Source organism: Diadema setosum, chromosome 17, assembly GCF_964275005.1.
Source record: "Diadema setosum chromosome 17, eeDiaSeto1, whole genome shotgun sequence".
Lineage (NCBI taxonomy): Eukaryota > Metazoa > Echinodermata > Echinoidea > Diadematoida > Diadematidae > Diadema > Diadema setosum.
In genome coordinates, this window is record NC_092701.1 from 18,284,655 (window position 1) to 18,303,787 (window position 19,133).

Here is a 19,133-nt window from a genome sequence, read left to right on the forward strand (position 1 = left end):
AAATAGATAAAATTGAATTTCGTAGCTTCACATAAGGTAATTCGAGGGAAACGAACGCAATACATGTACCAATGATATCATATGAAAACATTTACTCTACATCCTCGTTTCTTTAAAAGCAAGATATTATATTTATATCGTATATCAGTTACATATCAGTTTTATATCATGTAAAGTCAGTTGGTTATTGTTTGTTTCAGGTCAGGTTTATTTCTGCTTTCCATTATCAAAACTATATAAAACAACATTTCAAAAGTGTTAGTGTAATTACATCAATTGTAGGCATTAATATACATTGTATAACAATCGTAGGTAAGCCGTAAAAAAGAATTGTCCTATTGAAGGTGAACTAAGCAGAGGAAACACTTTTAATAAAGTTTTGTGAAAATAACTGTAAATGCAGGGGACCATCTTCATTAGCAGAGACTATAAAGATGAGGATGAGGATGAGGATGTCCTCAGGTAATGTTGCAACATAAAATAACTACATTGTATATCATAACTATCATCTTCATTTCGTTTAAAGTCACTTCAATTGACGTAGCAATCACTGATGAGCAATAACTCTGTTTCAAAAACTACAGATGAGACATAATGATACGGAGGACTTCAAAGTGAGTTAATATACAAAGTGTACAAAATTAGGATCCTTCAATCGAAGGAAATCTTGCTGCCATGCTTCCACAGCTTTGACCCTCGCAGTGTTGCATACCTGCAGGAAAATGTCATTAAAACGTTTTTGTAATCTTTGTTTAGGATGAAAACAGGATATATTGTCAAAAAAAAAAATAGATATGGCAGAGAGCGCCGTGTGATTTCAACAAGACGAAGTTTGTCTATGATGAAGGCAGGTGGTACCAGGTGACGTAATTATAATATTTGAGGCACTATATTGCCATAGGAAAGTGAACCACAAGAAAGGCAGTGAATATACAATGCCAATGAGAAATATGTGATGAATCTGAAAAATGGACAGTATAGTGTACAGCTTTTAATGCAATGAGATAAAAGACAGTGATGAAATATATCACCAGCAACAAAAGCTTGCTGTTCTCTATCAATTATTATTGTCTCTATGATTAAATACATTTACAAAGCATGATACTAAGAAGAGCCCAGGATGTCAAGCCAACAAGTGTAAGTTTTCCTATGAAAGTTAATATTCTATCATTTTTTTTTTCCATAAAGGCTTTCAACTTGTCATCTGGGTCTCTCGTAATTCCATCTAGGTGATGACTCAGAGTAAGGTTTCCAAGGAATATATAAGTTTCTTAACAAACGCTGACAAATACCAACACACTAATATACTATGTTAATATGATGGCAAGTAGTTTTGAAAATAGTTTTAAGGTTCAGTTTATCTTTGGGAGCAGTGATTTTCAAAATTTTCAAGATAACACATTTTTATGCATATGCGTAGGTCTGTTGTACCACAAAAATCCTACCATATGAAATGTTTGCAATAAAGCACTGATAAAGCCTGCCTAATATATAAGGGGATATCAGTATTTTTCTCAATAACCGTAACTGTAGACGCTTTAGTCTGGAAGTATTTTCATTATAACTATTGTTCACATTTTGTATACTTATCAATACTAAGTATCGATTTTATTGATTCAAATTTTTACAGTGGTTGTTTCTATCCCTGACTCATATTCTACAACTACTTTAAAGCACTAAAGCGTGGTTTTTGTTTCATCCGCAAATGGTGAATTATCCTTTTAACATCCAACTTGATCACTCTGTCAAAGCAAGAATACTGTATAATTTTTATTATCACTGTGTACCAACTCACCTCAATCAGAAGACATTCTTTCTCTTCATGAGAACCGTGAAGCAGGTGATGATGGAGAGGATGAAAATGACGACGAGAAGAGCGTACGTGGTCGACGATTTCTGGAGGGCCCCTCGATGAGGGCTCGCTATTGGACCTCCTATCGATAAAGCATCAATGGAGAACGGTGTCGTGTGCTCCTTCCTGGTTTACTCTCCTATCATTTCCTCATTAGAGCGTCATTTGTAACTCGGACATTTTTCTTTTCATATTTCTTCATTCATTTCGGCAGAACGAGATACCCCCGACCTAAACGCTATAAACAGTATAATTCGTTACGAAGAGCGCCCAGACACATTCTTTGGTGACTCACATTTAATTTGATTTGTTGATTTAATGTTTCTCCCTAACTCAATATTTTTGGCAAAGCGTTGCAGCTTACCGGTTTACAGAAAGAAAAATAAAAAAATGAAACAGTCGTATTGTTCACATTAAGTATACGTCGATCAAATTTAACCTCTTAAAAGCACAGGACTTCAATTCATTTATTTTATTTCATTCTCATTTTTCTTCCAACAAAACATAACACAACGTAAATCAGGAATTCTATCATAAGCATATATACATAATAAAGTACGAAAAATGAACGATAGTCAACAAACTAATAAAGATAAATTTTGTATACATACCGGAAAATACACATACAAAGTTATGTTTAGAAGGGGAAAGGGGGAACTGAGAGGTCCACTAAAAAGCAATGCTTGTAGATTGTGGACCACTCAAGAATTTCTTCGAAAATACTTACTGCAATTACAAGTACATAACATAAAAATAACTATGACAAAATGAAACAAACAACAGAGACGCAACGACATTACATGACTAAACTGAGGGGGATACGATTGAAAGAAATGGGACAAAAACAAAATTAAGGGAAGAAAGGAAAGGAAAGAAAGAAAGAAAGAGAATGCCTACACGCTGAACAAGAGAAACAGAGGAGGGGATTGAGGAGGTACTTCGGACTTAAATTGCTATGTCTAACAGCCAGAGGACAGTGTCATCGCTTGTTTGTAGTTTTTCACTGATAGCCCTCTAGCGCCCTCTACTCCTTGTGTCTCTGTGATGTCGGATTATCATCTCCTTTATGTACTCCATGAAGTGACTACGAGATTTCTGACCCCCATCATGATAATCAAATCTATAAGAAGTGAGATACAGATTATGGTTAGACGGTTAAGCAGACGGCACTTTCCTTTCCTAATATGGTGAGGGGATCACTTTTAAGCCCATATGCATACACACTTTGTGCTTTATAGGACAAGAAGTTTAAGAAGGAAAGCTCTTGTTATTTAACATACCACCAGGAGTTTCTTCCCGGCAATGCTCCATCCATGACAACGTGTCTCCAACTCCGTTGGTCGCAGAACACGTGACATTGATGCAGGCATCGGGGAGTGGAGACAGGATCGCTGAGGCACAGTTGGAGGAGGACAAGGTGTCGTCATCAGCTGTAATGGTGTATGTGTGGAGATGTGGGTAAGGCTGGTCAGAGAGGTCAACATGACAGGTGATGATTAGAGTTACCAGGTTTCCTTCACCTCTGATTTCCGTCGTCTGGATCCTAAGGATGTTGCTACCAGGCTGTTCGGGAACCGGTTCTAGATGGAGATAGAATAGCCAAAAAGGAAAGGGGAAAATGTAAGATTTACCAGACACCGTGCCAGAGAAGAAATGGGATAGAAGGTTCCTTTTTATACTCTCAACATGCCGTGATCTAACAACAACACAAAACGAGATAATATCTGCAGATTAGATGTTGACTGTTGGGAACTTAAGTTCACACAGTATGTAGTCGTTCTGGTCTTAGTACTTTTCTAGTCAAAGGTGTCATAACACAATGTTGTTATATTGCCAAAAGTTTGACTTCACAGCAAACTCACGAGTACCATATAAATTCTGAAGTATGCAGAACGACTGTTGATGAATCGTACCGAACAATGTGAAACCTCTTTAAAAATACACCTCACAACAAGAGTTACTGCAAACTGTAATTTATAGTTTATTTTTTTGGATATACTAAAAAACCAAAGAACGAAAACACTGTAAACCTTTCAAAATTAGAATTGCTTTCATTTTACTGTTCGACTTACAAAGTGTTTTGTATTTACCTGACTGTGTGGGACAGTAAGTCTTGGTCGCTTCGGTCTCTCCGTATCCATTTATACCTGTACACACAACATTGATGCATTCGTTGGGTCGAGGGTCTATCGTCACTGTGGGAGAAGCTGAATCGGAAATGACGCTATCGTCGACTGCAATGAGGAACGTGTTGATTGGTGAAAAGGGTTGGTCTTCTGGATCCACGTGACAAGTAATGACGAGGCTTCGTTGGTCATCCCCCCTGGTTTCAAACTCGACGCTGATGATTCCTTGTGATGGCTTATCTGTTGGATATGATTATTGTTATGTATTGATCAATATTGTGCATATACATGTAACCAATGCAATTTGTATGGAAACTTGATAAATAAAATGAAATGAAACGTCCAACCGGAAACTGGTCAACAGTGGGAAATAAAGATGGAGGATACAGGGGGGAGGTTACTGTTAAAGTTGAAATGTTGTCACTTTAGATGGAAGGAAAGGAGGTCAAATGTGGTTTTAGAATAATGCACGAGGTTGACCTTGACTTCCAGACGTTCAGTAAGGACGTGTTTTTGTTTTGTTTTGTTTTGTTTGTTTTGGGATTTTTTTTTTTTGTACTAAATGAAGCAAAGACAAGCAGTTTACCAAGGTTATTACCATGACTGACAACAGGGTTCGTGGTGATAGTGACATTTGAGCTGGCTGTGCTGGCTTTACTTTATGACACCATGGTGAAAAGAACGAAGGATGCTTCATCAATGCGATAGGCTTTCAGTTTGATTTCACATACTGAGTATAGACATCGATCGATGACAGCATGAGTGAAAATGTATACTAGAGCTCGTTCGCTGGTAATTAACGGACTGCTAAAAACGTGTCTCACATTGTACTTCTTTGTATTAAAAACTGGTTACCTCGAGGACAGTGTGTGAGAGTGGTTGAGGTCGTTCCAATCCCATTCGTCGCGGAGCACGTGAGTGCGATGCAGGCTTTGGGGCGCGGTGAGAGGATGGCTGAGGCGCAGCTTGATGACGATAGAATTGTAGTCTCAGTCTCGATGGTGTAGGTGTGGAGGTACGGGGAGGGCTGATCAGTGAAGTTCACGTGACAGGAGATGACTAGATTAACCAGGTTATCCTCGCCTTTGATCTCTATAACATGGATGGATAAGATGTTTTCTCCTGGAGGGGTGCCGGGACTTGGAGTGTTGCATGGAGTGATGGACCGGGGTACATCGACACCACCTGTTGATTCATGTTAAGTGTAACGATTTAGACTTACCATGCAAAGCTAGCAACCGACATCAAGTGTAGTCCAATCCTATCCTTTCATATCATATCATATCATATCATATCATATCATATCATATCATATCATATCAAAGCACAAAGACTTCTGAATGGAAGACATGCTATTGATATGGGAGTCTATGGTGATAAATATAGCTACAGAAATGCACGTTTCAAGCAATTTACGAATAAAAATTTTGTATGGGATTCCGTCTCGACTGAGTCTTTAGATCTTAACCCATGCCAATGTTTGCTTAACATTAGCAAATCGTATGGACGACATACATGTACGTAAATTTGTTTTTGGCAGTGATTTTCTTTTGTGACTGTAATATTTCTTGTTGAAAAGAAATAGAAATCGCACATTGATATAAATTGTCGCATTTATATTTTCGCCATGATGCTCTTGGGTCATGTAGAGTATATTAGTTGAATTTGTGTGTTTCCCAGATCCACAAGATGAAAATGGTACGTGGGTATAATACAGAACAAGCAGACAATATCATTCCGCTTGCTACACTACCAATGAGACACAGGTACTCGATGAAACCAACGTACCCAAATCACTTGCGGCAAACTTTTCATTCAAGCACCGACAAACACAAACATAGTTGCCCGAGAAATATTAACTGAGATATCATTTTACATGAAAATAGAAAACAAAATAGTGACATTTTCGGAGCTACACTTCAACCTCCACAAGAATTTCATGTACGGTATTATGTTTCATTGTCATCATCATAGTTTCGCCGTAAAAAAAAAAAAATGCACATTTATCTTGTACACAATCTTCTGATTATCAGAAAAAACGGGGAGATGGACCTGTACTTGCATTATGGGAGCATCCCACGAGACCGACACCCACGAGTCATATGGTCCACGAGACCGACATCAATATTAGGTCCATGAGTCATACAGCCCACGAGTTATACGGCTCAGGAGTCATACAGCCCATGAGTTCGACACTACGCGCAAAAGGCTCATGAAACCGACATTAAGCAAACATAGCCCACGAGACCGACACTAAGCAATAAAGGCTCATGAGACCGACACTAAGCAAAGAAAGCCCACGAGACCGACAGTAGGCAAAAAAGGCCCACGAGACCGACACTAAGCTAAAAAAGGCTCACGAGACCGACACTAAGCAAAGAAAGCCCACGAGACCGACAGTAGGCAAAGAAGGCCCACGAGACCGACAGGATAAACAGCGCCATCTACATGTCAATCACCTGTACAGGGTGTTCCATGAACGGAAAAATAACATAATGGCGGGTGTAATTTCGTAACGCTATCAATTGAAAGATGGTGACCATCTACATAATTATGAACGTCATCAAATATGTATTTCTACATACTTCTGGGGAGGGGGGGGGGGCAAGTGTGTCAGGGAGCGACATTGTTATCAAGTAGAAAAATTGAATTGTATTCTTCATGCCCCCGCGCCCCCCCCCCCAAAAAAAATAGAAGAATTAGTATTCTTCATCCCCCCAAAAAGAGACAAATAACACTAATGAATTTAAAAGAGGACAATAACGATGTATGGATTAATTTTAGAGCTTTGATAATGCCATCGTGCTATTTTTAATAGGCTTTCCCAGTTTTTAGCTAGGAAGATGGACAAGATATAAATTTTACCTCTTCTCTTTCCCGATTCACTAGTTGCTTATTCTATTTTAGATATTCTACCCTCCTGCTTTGACGTTTTGCAGTAAGATCTATTTGTAATTTTCTCTGTTACTATAATGTAATTCTACTGATTAAAGCGTTTTATATCGCAGGGATTCACCTCAATTTTGTGGCTTGTGTTATTCTCCTCCGAACAGTACATTTTATCGTGAAATACAATAGCTGTTTTCATGGATGCATCTGGTTTTTTCCGAATCCCTAACGCTACCTTAATAGACGATTACGTTATTTTTTATTTTTTATTAATACTAAATCAACACCCTCGCAGGTTTATTGTGGAAAGATCTGCTACACACTTTTACTGTACTTTGTTCATTTTTTTTCACAAACACACACCCATGCAAACACAATTAAAGATCCTGATCATTTCAGGGGGGGGGGGGGGGCAACTGATGGGGTAACACCCTGCAGGAGATGGCAACTCTTCTTTTCCATCTCTCATATCTTCCTATGCTATTATCAGGACACCCTATACAATTTATTGGTCTATAGGTGGCGCTGTTCATCCTGTCGGTCTCGTGGGTCTTCTTTGCTTAGTGTCGGTCTGGTGAACCTCTTTTGCGTCATGTCGGTTTCGTGAGCCTTGTATGCGTAGCGTCGGTCTCGTGGACCTTTTAAGTGTAGTGTCGGTCTCGTGGGCTTTGTTTGCTTACTGTCGGTCCCATGAGCCTTTTGTGCGTAGTGTCGGTCTCGTGAGCCGTATAACTCCTGGGCTTATTTTACTTGATGTCGAACTCGTGGGCTTTATTTACTCATGCAATGTCGAACTCAAGGGCTGTATAACTGGTGGGCTGTATGACTTGTGAGCTGTATGACTCGTGGGCTGTATGACTTGTGAGCTGTATAACTTGTGGGCTGTATGACTCGTGGGTGTCGGTCTCGTGACGTGCACCCGCATTTATCTGTCATTCCACCATCATACATGAAATGAAAAGTGCTCATTACACACTGATACTGTAATTGCAGTGTCCGCATTAATATCAAATTTGTTAAATTCACCTGTGACCTCCAGAGTGGCCGAGCGCACAACACCGAGCACATGGCACTGAAGTATATAACCATTGTTTGCTGTCGTTGGGGTAAATGTCAGCTCGCTGCTGATGTCGTAATAAGTGAAGCGATCAATGCCGTAACTCAGGCCTTCGTTCAAGTCCGCGTTGGCAAATATTGCAGCAGCGGCATCCGGATCTCCTGTGCAATAAAAAACAAAACAAAGACAAAAAAAAAAAAAAAAAAACCAACCACAAACTAACAAAACCAAAAACCAAAAAAAGTATTGAATACATCAGTACATATATCCAACATCATTCATTTCATTTCATTTCATTTCATTTATATATTAAGTTTCCACACAAATCATACAGTGTTGTATTTACAACATCCATCCATGACAATGTAAAGTAACACATAAATTATAAGTTCAGTACAGTGTCTATGCAAATAACATTTACATGACGCAAAATCAATTAAAATCATTCTCAAGTGCATTACATTCATGACGGATAAATAAATTTGTGTGTGGTGGGAACCTACATAGAAGCAGATGCTTGTGAATGATATTACATCGACCATTATCACATGATATCTGCTAAATTAGAGACCCTGTAGTCAAGGTATTGTCAGAAAGATGGAAGGTACGATTGTGCTTTATACACACTTATCAAATCTTTTCAAGTCTCATGATCATATTAATCTTTTTGAACCAACAGCCCAATAAGTTTATTTGTTATCGCAGAAAACGATAACAATATTACGAATATTTTGAGACTTGGTGCAATGCCCGCTTCTGTACTATTTGAGAGAAAAAAAAAAAAACATCCACCAAGTACCCAATAATGTATGTGTGACCATAAAGGAATCAATATGTAACATCTTACATACCATGTCAGTACCTACTGTTGTGTTAAAGGAGAAAGCCACTCTGTAAAGTTAAGTCTATGCGAATAAAAGCAAAAAAAAAAAAATAGACAAATGGGACAAAGAAAATTTGAGCAAACCCTGCTGGAAAGAACACAGTGTTCCACAGTGTGAAACACAACGTGAAACACAGTGTAAAATTTCTTCACACTGATAAGTTGTGAAACATTGTGAAACACCATATTCACAGTGTGAAGCAGAACATCAACTCTCTGTGAAAAACCACACCACAGTGTGAAATCGCACGTTCGAGCATTTTCACATAGTCACTATGTGAACACATAGTCGACTATGTGGACACATTGTGAGACACTGTGCTCTTCCAGCCGGGAAATCAGATGAAAACTACGACAGTCATATTTTTTTTTGAAGTTCTGATCAATGTAGCACAAATTTGAAATTTCGTGATGTCACACGCGAGCTCACGCCCTGATTCGTCTGTACCATAAAATAAGATTTTTATGTTACATTTTCTAATTATCGTAAATGCACCATGAATAATAATATTTTTTTTTTCTAAACGTTCCTTGCACGAAAATTTCAAATGTATTCAGTAATCAGTTACGATAAGAGAGACGTTCTACGGAATTTTTCGCCTAGGGCTCACTAGCATGACTACAGCTACATTATTAAACAGAGGAGTCCTCGGTTCTGTTTAATAGTTCGAGTCTACAAATCTTCAATTTAAAAAAAAATCTTTAACGAAACTTTCACTACCCTGTTCCTTTCTTTTTTTGTGGTTCTTTTAAAACATTTTTTTTTCTAAGGTGGGCTTTCCCTTTAATGCCTATAATTATCGGAATGTTCTTTACGGGTATTCTTTTCATCTAACACAATCCATGTTTGAGTACATGTCTCCTGTGAACTGGAGTCAGAAATACTCCTCGATCGTGTGAAAGTAATAAATTGCACTATTGTTAAATGTTATCGGTGTGGAAAGGTCGTAAACAATCAGGATTGGAACATTGATAGGGGCTGCCAGAATTTGTAATGGTTACTCGCACTAGAAAGATTTGATTAAAATTTGATATAAATGATATGCTAAAATGACAAAATAGTCGTTCAATTAGGTACATTATTTCAGTTTATCAAATAAGAGATAGACATGCCCATCAGCGATCATAATTTCCATGATTTCTGTAATTCTAATTGAGTGTCAGGTGAGAAATAAAATAGTGTGTGACAATGATAACTGGTACTGTGCTATAATGATAGTTGATGAGACTGTTTTGTACGAAAGTTCCAACAAGGAAAAAAATAAATAAGAAACAACAACAACGAAGAAGGCAGCGCTGTTGATCGAAAAAAAAAAAACACGACAAAAAACAAACATACTGGGAGACACATGCAATACATGAAATAAACTTACGTTCGCCAGCACATCGTACGCCAACATCATTCTTGTGCCCACAACCGTAGTCATGGGAGCATCCCCACGGAAATCGATCGCACTCTGGAAGGGAGTTATCTGACGAGGAACAGTAAAGTCCGTCTTCTAACCAAATTGGGCCCGAACCTTGTCCGAAGTGGGCATCGGGAAGGACCGCCGCGACCGATGAGTATCCAAGCTGTCTACACACAGCGTTCCCCTCCTCATCACCCCAACCGACGTCACACGCAGTGCCCCAGACCCCGTCACACAGTATCTCCACTCGGCCTTCATTCTCGTCAGCCCCTCCCACAAGTCTCACTGAAAAGTACAGGAAAACATTCAGTATAATGTTGGTTATTTCTTGGATCAAAAAATCTGAGTAGAATTTCGTATTCTAGTGCAACTGAAAGTGAGGTATCACCACATATTAGTTGTTGGCACATCCATAGACAATTGAAAACGCTATCTCTGCATCTCGCCTCAAAATCTAAAAAGTCTGCAGAATTTTGAATGTACAATTGCGACTTACATGAGAAGTGGAATAAGAAATCGTAACACTTTTAGCTCATATATTCTTATGAAAATGACATCAAAATGGTGCATACTGGCTCACACTAAACTATGATAGCTGTCAAACTGTGAGCCAAGGCCTATGGAATTTGTATATTATCAATATTAATATTATTATTATCATTATTATTATTATTATCATCATCATCATCATCATTATTCATTCGCCATTACAGACATGTGTACATAGTTAAAAACAAAACACATTTGATTCAGCATGGCAAAGATAAGACAAATTGTAACATAGAGACAAAGCACAAATGAGAGAGAGAAAAAACAACAACCTGGATTGTGACATAGAAAACAGGGCTGCCAGGGGCAAAAAGAGGTAAACTTAAGTACCATGACCCGCAGGTCTTCTACCCTACACCGTCAAAACAATGTCGAAATCTGTACATAAAATAGCACTACATTGTATCAGTCACAGTAAATTAAACATGCAGTCGTACAGGGAAAAATGAGGATATTAGGAGGGCAACATAATATGCTGTATTCATTTGGCCTACATGACCGTCATTCTCTGAAATGATATCAAAACTACAACTTAAACCCTCTTCAAAACTGCACTTTTAAAAACTTGTAAAGTATGTGAAATATCTCCAAATACAATATTGATTCTCTCATCTGAAGAGAAGTTTTCTCAGAATACTGGAAACATATGGATTGATGTTAGTCGTAACCAAGAAGCTTCACGCACCCAATTAGTCTGAGGCTGAAGCACCTGCTGTGTTAACAGAAACTGAAGTGATTTTTTTTTCAAGTCCTCATTGTTGCCCTTTAAAAACGAGAAGAATTAAAACACATACAACATACATGTCAATATCTCAGGTTTAGCGGTGTTAGTAGTTGTACGTATAATATAGACCGACTTGTTTACCAACCATATATTTAAATATGTTACAAAACAGCGTAGAACACCTCTAGTGTGCAATTGCTTTACACTGAATGTTAACACTGGTTGAAAGCAATCTGACATGTCTGATTTCTGATCTTGTTTTGTTTAATTTAATTTTGATTTAATTACATACCTGCATTTTTCAAAAAGTAAATATTACATTACACACAAAAAATCTTCCAAAAAAAAAAAACCACCCTAATTGAAAAAAAAAAAATACATGTCACTTAAACGCAGAATATTTCACGTGTGACTTGCGCTTTTAGAACGATAAGAACGAATGCGCTTTGTTCTGTTTTGCTGTTACTATAGAACACGGTGACGCTTTGTAATAATTGTTACCGGTACTTACCTCATGCTCTGTAGTATGAATTGGTGGAATAGATGTATAAATATACATGCAAATACACAATCAGAACTTCCATGGATTGAGAAACACGCAAAGTTTAACGTGCTACCCATGCGCTTGCGTGTTAGTCTGGTTCTTTGGAAGGAATCCATATTTTTCGCTGTACTCACCAGTTCTACCATCGCACGGCTGTGAGCAGTAACTTCCTCGGAATCGGTAGATTAAAATAAGTTGGTCGCTGAACGACTGCGCCCTTCTGCAAAGTCAGTGTTTCTCATTTGGTATTCTTTTATCCCTTGCCGCTCAAATGCTATTGCAATATGATTATATATCTGTTCATAAAGTTTCAGTTTTATCTTCTGGAAAGAATATGTCACATAATAATCTGGCTTTCATGTTACACATTATCTCTACATCATTATCATGAGGGATAAATGTACGTAGGAACACATTAATGTAATATCTTCACTTCCGTCCTGCACATGTAGCAGCAAACGAACTGACCAAATGTAATAAACACGAATGTCATTGGGCAACAATTTTGCAATGCGCTAGACTCCTACAGGTCAATGCTGTTGAGGAAATGTGTCTGAATGGTAATGACCAATGTCATTCTTTAACTTATTACCATTTACACAGATACAAAATTCGTCATTATGACTGAAATCATTCTAATGTCTGTCCGATTCGTCCTACAAATTCACAGTGATATGATTGAAATGCATCGACAATACTGCCTTCATTCATAAAATGAGCAATAAAATCCGGTAGTGCTTGTCAGTTCCACATTATGAGCAGGAATAGGAATTTTAATTCAGACATGCTTTACACGCAAACCTATGGGTTGCTAGGGCAGACAAAATGTGTTTATTTTGAATAAATCTATGATCTTACATGATTCACATTAACTTATACCCGAGCAGAGAGGTGCTAATTACAAATTAGATGCTATCATCTTTCTGCCATACTTGTTCAAAACCAACAAGTTGAAGACGAACAGATTTACCGGCGTCGCTATATCCCTTAGAGAGTACGCTGATGAAACTGAAGTATCTTCCTGTGACTGCATGTTGGCTATGTGGCGACATTTGTCTTCGATAGACATGATTTTCATGACGGAGTGTCATGTCTTATTATTAGCTTAAACACGTTGTTAGTTCATCTAACGCCGTTACAAGGAGTAATAGTAATTTTCAATTGTTTGCTTTTACAAAGTGAACGAGATATCAATGAAAACTGTGAAAAATCTGTATAATATTGCTTTAAAATCTAATTTAGATGTATTACACGAGGCTTTAGCAAAAAAGGGGACAAAAATCAAGATATTTCATTAATTCCATCTTCGCACAAATGGTTTTTTATATTAATTACTCTTGATGGGGAACATTTCACCAATTCGCCCAAAATTGATGCGATTACTGAGCAGCTAATGTCTACTTTGCCTAACCACACGAACGAAAACACATCGAATATTCGCATGCACATTTATGACAGCATACTGTAATGTTAGAGAATGACGAAAAACTTCGGGCTCGAAACAGTGATAATGTCCTGTGCATTGCTTACATAAACTTCCTGTCTTGATGGCAACGCCCCTGCAGATTTATCCATGACATGTTTAATGTGAGCTGACGATTGGGAGCCGATTGTGACATAGACAACAATTTCTTCGTTTCATCCTAGGTATGCCGTAGGGTGGCCGATGTTACTTGAAGCGGTTCAGTCTTCTAACTCCCTATGAAACCTTAGTCGCATGTCCAGCAAAATCTGAAGATTTTAAAGCAGTTGTCCATGACATCAAATTTAAGACTGTACAATAATAATCTTTATACTTGTACCGCACTCTTTGAACAATCTGGAAGGAATGGCGTATTCCCTACGTGAATGGGAGACGATTCTATCTCCTTCAACTAGCATGAGGCCAAAGTTCATTTCCGGCTCCCTTCGTTCCTTCGTCAAATATTATCGAATTAATGAAGAGAAGACCATTTTAAATGTGTTTGGTATGTAGTATACCAATCAGTGTTAATGTCTCTCATTGGATGCATCGAACACTATACTTAGCAAATCGCTTCCATTGTATGAAGCTCGCATTCAGAGGCTGGAAAAAGAAATATAAGGGCATGTCTCGCGTTGGCGTATACATCTCTTGACTGTGTGAGACGAACGTCTTTTGCGAGGATTTAACCAGTGCAATAATGGTCACATAGACACCACATTAAATGGGAGGAAGAAAAATCAGTCCTGAGTGTACCGGAAATGATTGTATTTTATGTTCTTTATGGTTTCCATGTCAGGTAAACATTATTATTTATGTGAGGTTTATCGTAGTAGAAATTGTTCCATGACGTTTGGTCGACTTTACTCCTATTTTCAAATTGACATCGTCCTCTCTAAAGTATCCTCAGAGAGTCCGATGAGGGAGTGGAAAATGTCTGCCTTCGAAGCCGTACATCAGATCGAGGGTAGGTGCTTGGTATTTCAGTATTTTTTGGTTCAACGACATGAACCATTGTTTCGATATTCACACATTATCTTTTCAAGGATATCCCTGACAGATTTCATGTATTTTGAATACAGTGTTGTTTTACCACGATACCGTAAATTCGATTTGAAAGAGTGTGGTGATATGTCTGTGTGAAAGTTCACTTCCGTCGCACAAAATTATGTATCGATGGTTCGGTGTTTTGATTCGGATGAGGAGCGGATATTCCATATTTATGAATCATCTCCTTTGGTTCGGGTATCCCATCTGTAAATGTAACTGAGTGAGGAAGTTGTCATTAATTGAATACACTTTGTGTGGCTTCATCTGTACAATAATTGTAAAAAAAAAGAAGAAGAAGTTTACTCGCGTTCTTCAAAACACACCCCATGCTTTAAAAGAAGAATTTTCACAGGCACGACAGGAATGTGAATAGCCTTCAATCGGTGTTGATTCGTGGTCATACACGTACCTGCGTGCATTTCATTTTTCTTAAACTTCCCTCGTAATTCTTCGCTTAATCGCCGATAGTATGTAATAAGCCATTTCGCTGTATGTGCACTCTTTTTTTTGTCAGTTGGTTTGGCACTTTTCATAGAGCATGAGGTGCTCCAAATGTGGAATTCTTGTCGAAACAAGGAATGAACTTGGGTGTCGAGCAGTTAACCAGAAATGCTCTTCAAATTTATTTTTTCATTTATTTGCATTGAATACATTGAAGAATTTTTTGTATTTTTCTTTTAAATACTAGGCTTTAATCATGTTTTGAAAACTTTGTTACTGTCAGGTGGATGTGCTTGCAAACACCATGAACACTATTCGAAAGAATATATGAATGATCATTACATTACAGATGCTTTTCTCTGGAAATCTAAAAACCAACATGCCTCTTAAGAACTACAAAGTGGTGGAGTGTTGCTGCATTCATCGGTATGCTATTGGCAATGTCACCTCAGTTTGGAAGGCAAGCAGGATATCGAGAAATTGTTGTCACCTAATGATCAGCTTTTTAAAAAAGTAATGCGTAGCTGAATATTTCACGCTAAATTTCTTTTTGCTTTTCATAGTTCAATAGAGCAAAGGTTAAGTTTCTTTGTCGCCTATACAGTGCACTCCCGTTATAACGAACACGGTTATAACGAAATTCCCGTTACAACGAAGTAAAAAGTCAGGCCGCAACATTATCCACTATATGTATTTTTATTCTTATTTGTTCGATTATAACGAAATTTCAATATTACGAAAGAAAACTGCCGGTCCCGAGGACCTCGTTATAACGGGAGTCCACTGTATATATTGGGTGAAGCATATTGTTCTTGTTATTACCTTATAACCAGTAATGCGATGTGATCCTGCTGAGTATGCCTCATTTTTTCCATGATACATATCTGTATGTGTATATATATATATATATATATATATATATATATATATATATATATATATATATATTTGTTTAATCGTTTGTCATTTAAATGAACCCACAAGCACAGGACCACACCGTTGAATTTAATGTTTGTCAAAATACAATAGGAAGTCATCGTCGCACACTCGTTTCCAGGAATGTCACGACTAAATTAGGATACCATATGCTCTTTGTTATTGGCGTAATGAGAACTTTAATTTTGGATTAAACCTTTTCTGGCTGATTGTATTCTTATGTGTGTGTATACCGGGTGTCCGAAAAAAGCGGAATAGTGGATTTTCAGTACCTTGCGTTCTAAAAGTGATGTATTTTTTGACATTTTTAGAGAGAGCATCTTTCGCAGAAGACAATGATACCAATATCATTAAAATGACTTCATTTACATTGGTTGCTTATGTGTATAAAGGGGGATGTATTTTTTTTTTTCCATAGATAGTTATTGGCAGAATTAGAGGAATTGTGTGGGTAAAGACGGCACAGAATAATTAACGTTAAACTATGCTGTAATTGGAAAAGGTAAAAAAAAAAAAACGCCCAAAAAACAAACAAACAAAAACTAGAAATGTCGCTATGGCGACTGGTATGCCTACGCCATAATGCATGGTTCTCCCAATGGGTCTATGTACATCTTGACAATGTATGCCGACAGTTTCACATAATTGGCAAAATATTAAAATGACAGGTTTGTCATAAATGTATTGATCGTTCACTTTCCTGGAATTAGGTTTAATTGGATGAATGACTATATTGTCTATAACGACAGTAGGTCTTTGGGGATTTTAGGATTTTTTCTTGACTTTTGACCCTTGATATAAGTTTATGCATTGAGTAATTTCCAAGGTATGGAGAAAAAACGTAATTTCAGTATTTAGAGTAAAATCTTAGCATTTCACCTTGACCTTTGACCCCAACATTCCTAAGATAATCACTGCTAGTCAGTGCATGCATATTATGTACCAAGTTCCATGAAGATACCTTGAACCATTTCCGAAGTATGGAGAAAATCTAGAGTGAAATTTTAACAAATTCACTTCACATTTGACCTTGACCTCATAGTCTGAAACTCTCTCTAGATAATCCTTATCGGGTAGTACATGCATACACTAAGTTCCAAGAAAATACCTTCAGGCATTGCACATAATGGGGGAAATAGTGAAATTTTGAGTGTTTGACCTTGACCTTTGACCTTGAGCATGTGCAACCAAAAGTTGATAGGCACAACTTCACCCACTCATACATACACATGCCAAGTTTCATTGCGACACCTTAAACGGTTCTTTAGTAACACTGTCCACAAAATTGATTGCGGAAGGACGGAAGGACGGACAACCCGTAAACATAATGCCTCCGGCGACGCTTCGTGTTGGAGGTATAAAACAATAGATCTGACATTTGAAAATCAACTATAAGCCGAATATGGCAGTGACAGGAAAAAAAGAAGGAGAGTGTCAATATCCATTTATTCTATTAACGATTTCAGAAAAGCCGTATTTTAGCTAATGACACGAAGAAAGAGAGTTGTTATAATTTGACAACTATTTCGTCCAAGATATCGACATTGATTCAGGCTAATTTGTGTCATTGATTCGATCTTCTTATACATACATTTTGTTTAACTTCGCTATTATGTGCACAAGAACAAATTCTGTTTTACTTCGTCCAGCTTAAATGTCCTTGAAAAGGGAATCCCACTCGTCATCTGACGTCACGGGTTTGAAGGACGATTCGACATTTTGGGCAACGTTCCAGGGAGAGGAAGGCGCGAAGGATGGCAGAAAATGGTGCCGAAATCCAATCAGTTTTTCAAGTATATCATGAAAAGGTCAATAACTATGGTGACAAGTTTTATGAATTTCAGGCATGGTTATCAAAAGCAATGTGATCTAACACTTTAAGATATCAAGGAATTATATCCAAATTTTCTTCAGACTCTCTATATCGATAAACCACTTGTCAATCAGACTATTCACTGTGCTCGTTGTTTGTACACCATCGGTAATCTGTACGCCATTTAAGTACCAGATCACGTGTTCTGAGGCATACACTTTATCGGCTGTACAGATAGCTGTAACTTCCTGGTTTGATGTCAGAGGGCTTGGTACTTCAAGAGTCACATTTGTTCCACCTAAATAAGCAAATAACAAAACGGAACCAAAAAAAAAAAAATCACTTTTATACTTAAAATTCATTCCGTCAGCTCCTATTAGAATTACGTGAATGTCCTAGTAGTGAAAAATCATAAACCATTCCCAGGGATGAGAATTAAATAGTTTTTTTTTTTCCCTAAGATATCATATTCTATTTCCGTTTCTGTGAAGTTTTCTGTAATTGTATAACAACATACAAATCCAAACTTTAATCCTCCTCTTATTAAGACGAATATTTACCAAAAAAGCAAACAGAGATGAGAAGGATATCATAAATCCACAGCTAACATATGGCTAACTTAGCCTTACATAATACACCATATATATATATATATATATATATATATATATGATAATAATGATAGTGAGACTCTTATAAAGCGCACATTTCTACCTAAAAAAAGATACTCAAGGCGCTATAGAACGGAGTACATATTGTGTCACGTTACAACAGTATCACAAAAAATAGTAAGACAATAAACCAACAAACAATAGGCCTATATACGGACACATACTATACATACAGGTATACAATATTGTCAATTTAAATTGAAAATATACGTCTCATATATGTATCTCATATACTTATAAAATGTTGAAGCAGTATAATGTTCATAATGTATCTTACCTATACGACGGATGGCGATGGAAATCATTCCTAGTAGGAATAAACTTCGTCTATCAGTCATCATTCTCAGACGCTGGTGAAGCCTGTATAGGTGAACGATAGAATGTAGAAAATAAGTTTTCAAGAACTTTGATAACAGCTCGAGATGATACATAAAAAGATTAGCATTGTCATCACTTTGTGGCGCCACATTAAAAAAACCGCAGTGCTTTTGAAGACAACGGAATTGCTATAGAATTTCGCTTTAGTTGAATTTTCTCAACTTAACACCGATACACACTGTCAAAGACAGAGCGAAAGCTATATAATTTTGCTTTCAACCTGAAAAGAAAATGTCGAATTGATGGGGACAATGAGAACGGAAATGCAACGCTGTTACACGACGTTAAAGCTTTGGCAATCTCGACAGCCTAATGTCCGTTTTCTCTCTTTATTGTCATGTCTTTTATT

The 19,133-nt window shown here is 37.4% G+C and overlaps 1 protein-coding gene across 1 annotated transcript; it reads right to left on the reverse strand.

Moving 5' to 3' along the window:
• Nucleotides 1-1,800: 1,800 nt before the first annotated feature.
• Nucleotides 1,801-13,102, reverse strand: LOC140240490 (uncharacterized). The gene is made up of 8 exons (XM_072320263.1): nucleotides 12,966-13,102; nucleotides 12,168-12,253; nucleotides 10,181-10,501; nucleotides 7,894-8,085; nucleotides 4,834-5,163; nucleotides 3,943-4,218; nucleotides 3,133-3,432; nucleotides 1,801-1,934 (listed from the first exon to the last, which is right to left on the reverse strand). The coding sequence occupies exons 1-8, from the start codon at nucleotides 13,100-13,102 to the stop codon at nucleotides 1,801-1,803; spliced, it is 1,776 nt and encodes a 591-aa protein (XP_072176364.1).
• Nucleotides 13,103-19,133: the final 6,031 nt, after the last annotated feature.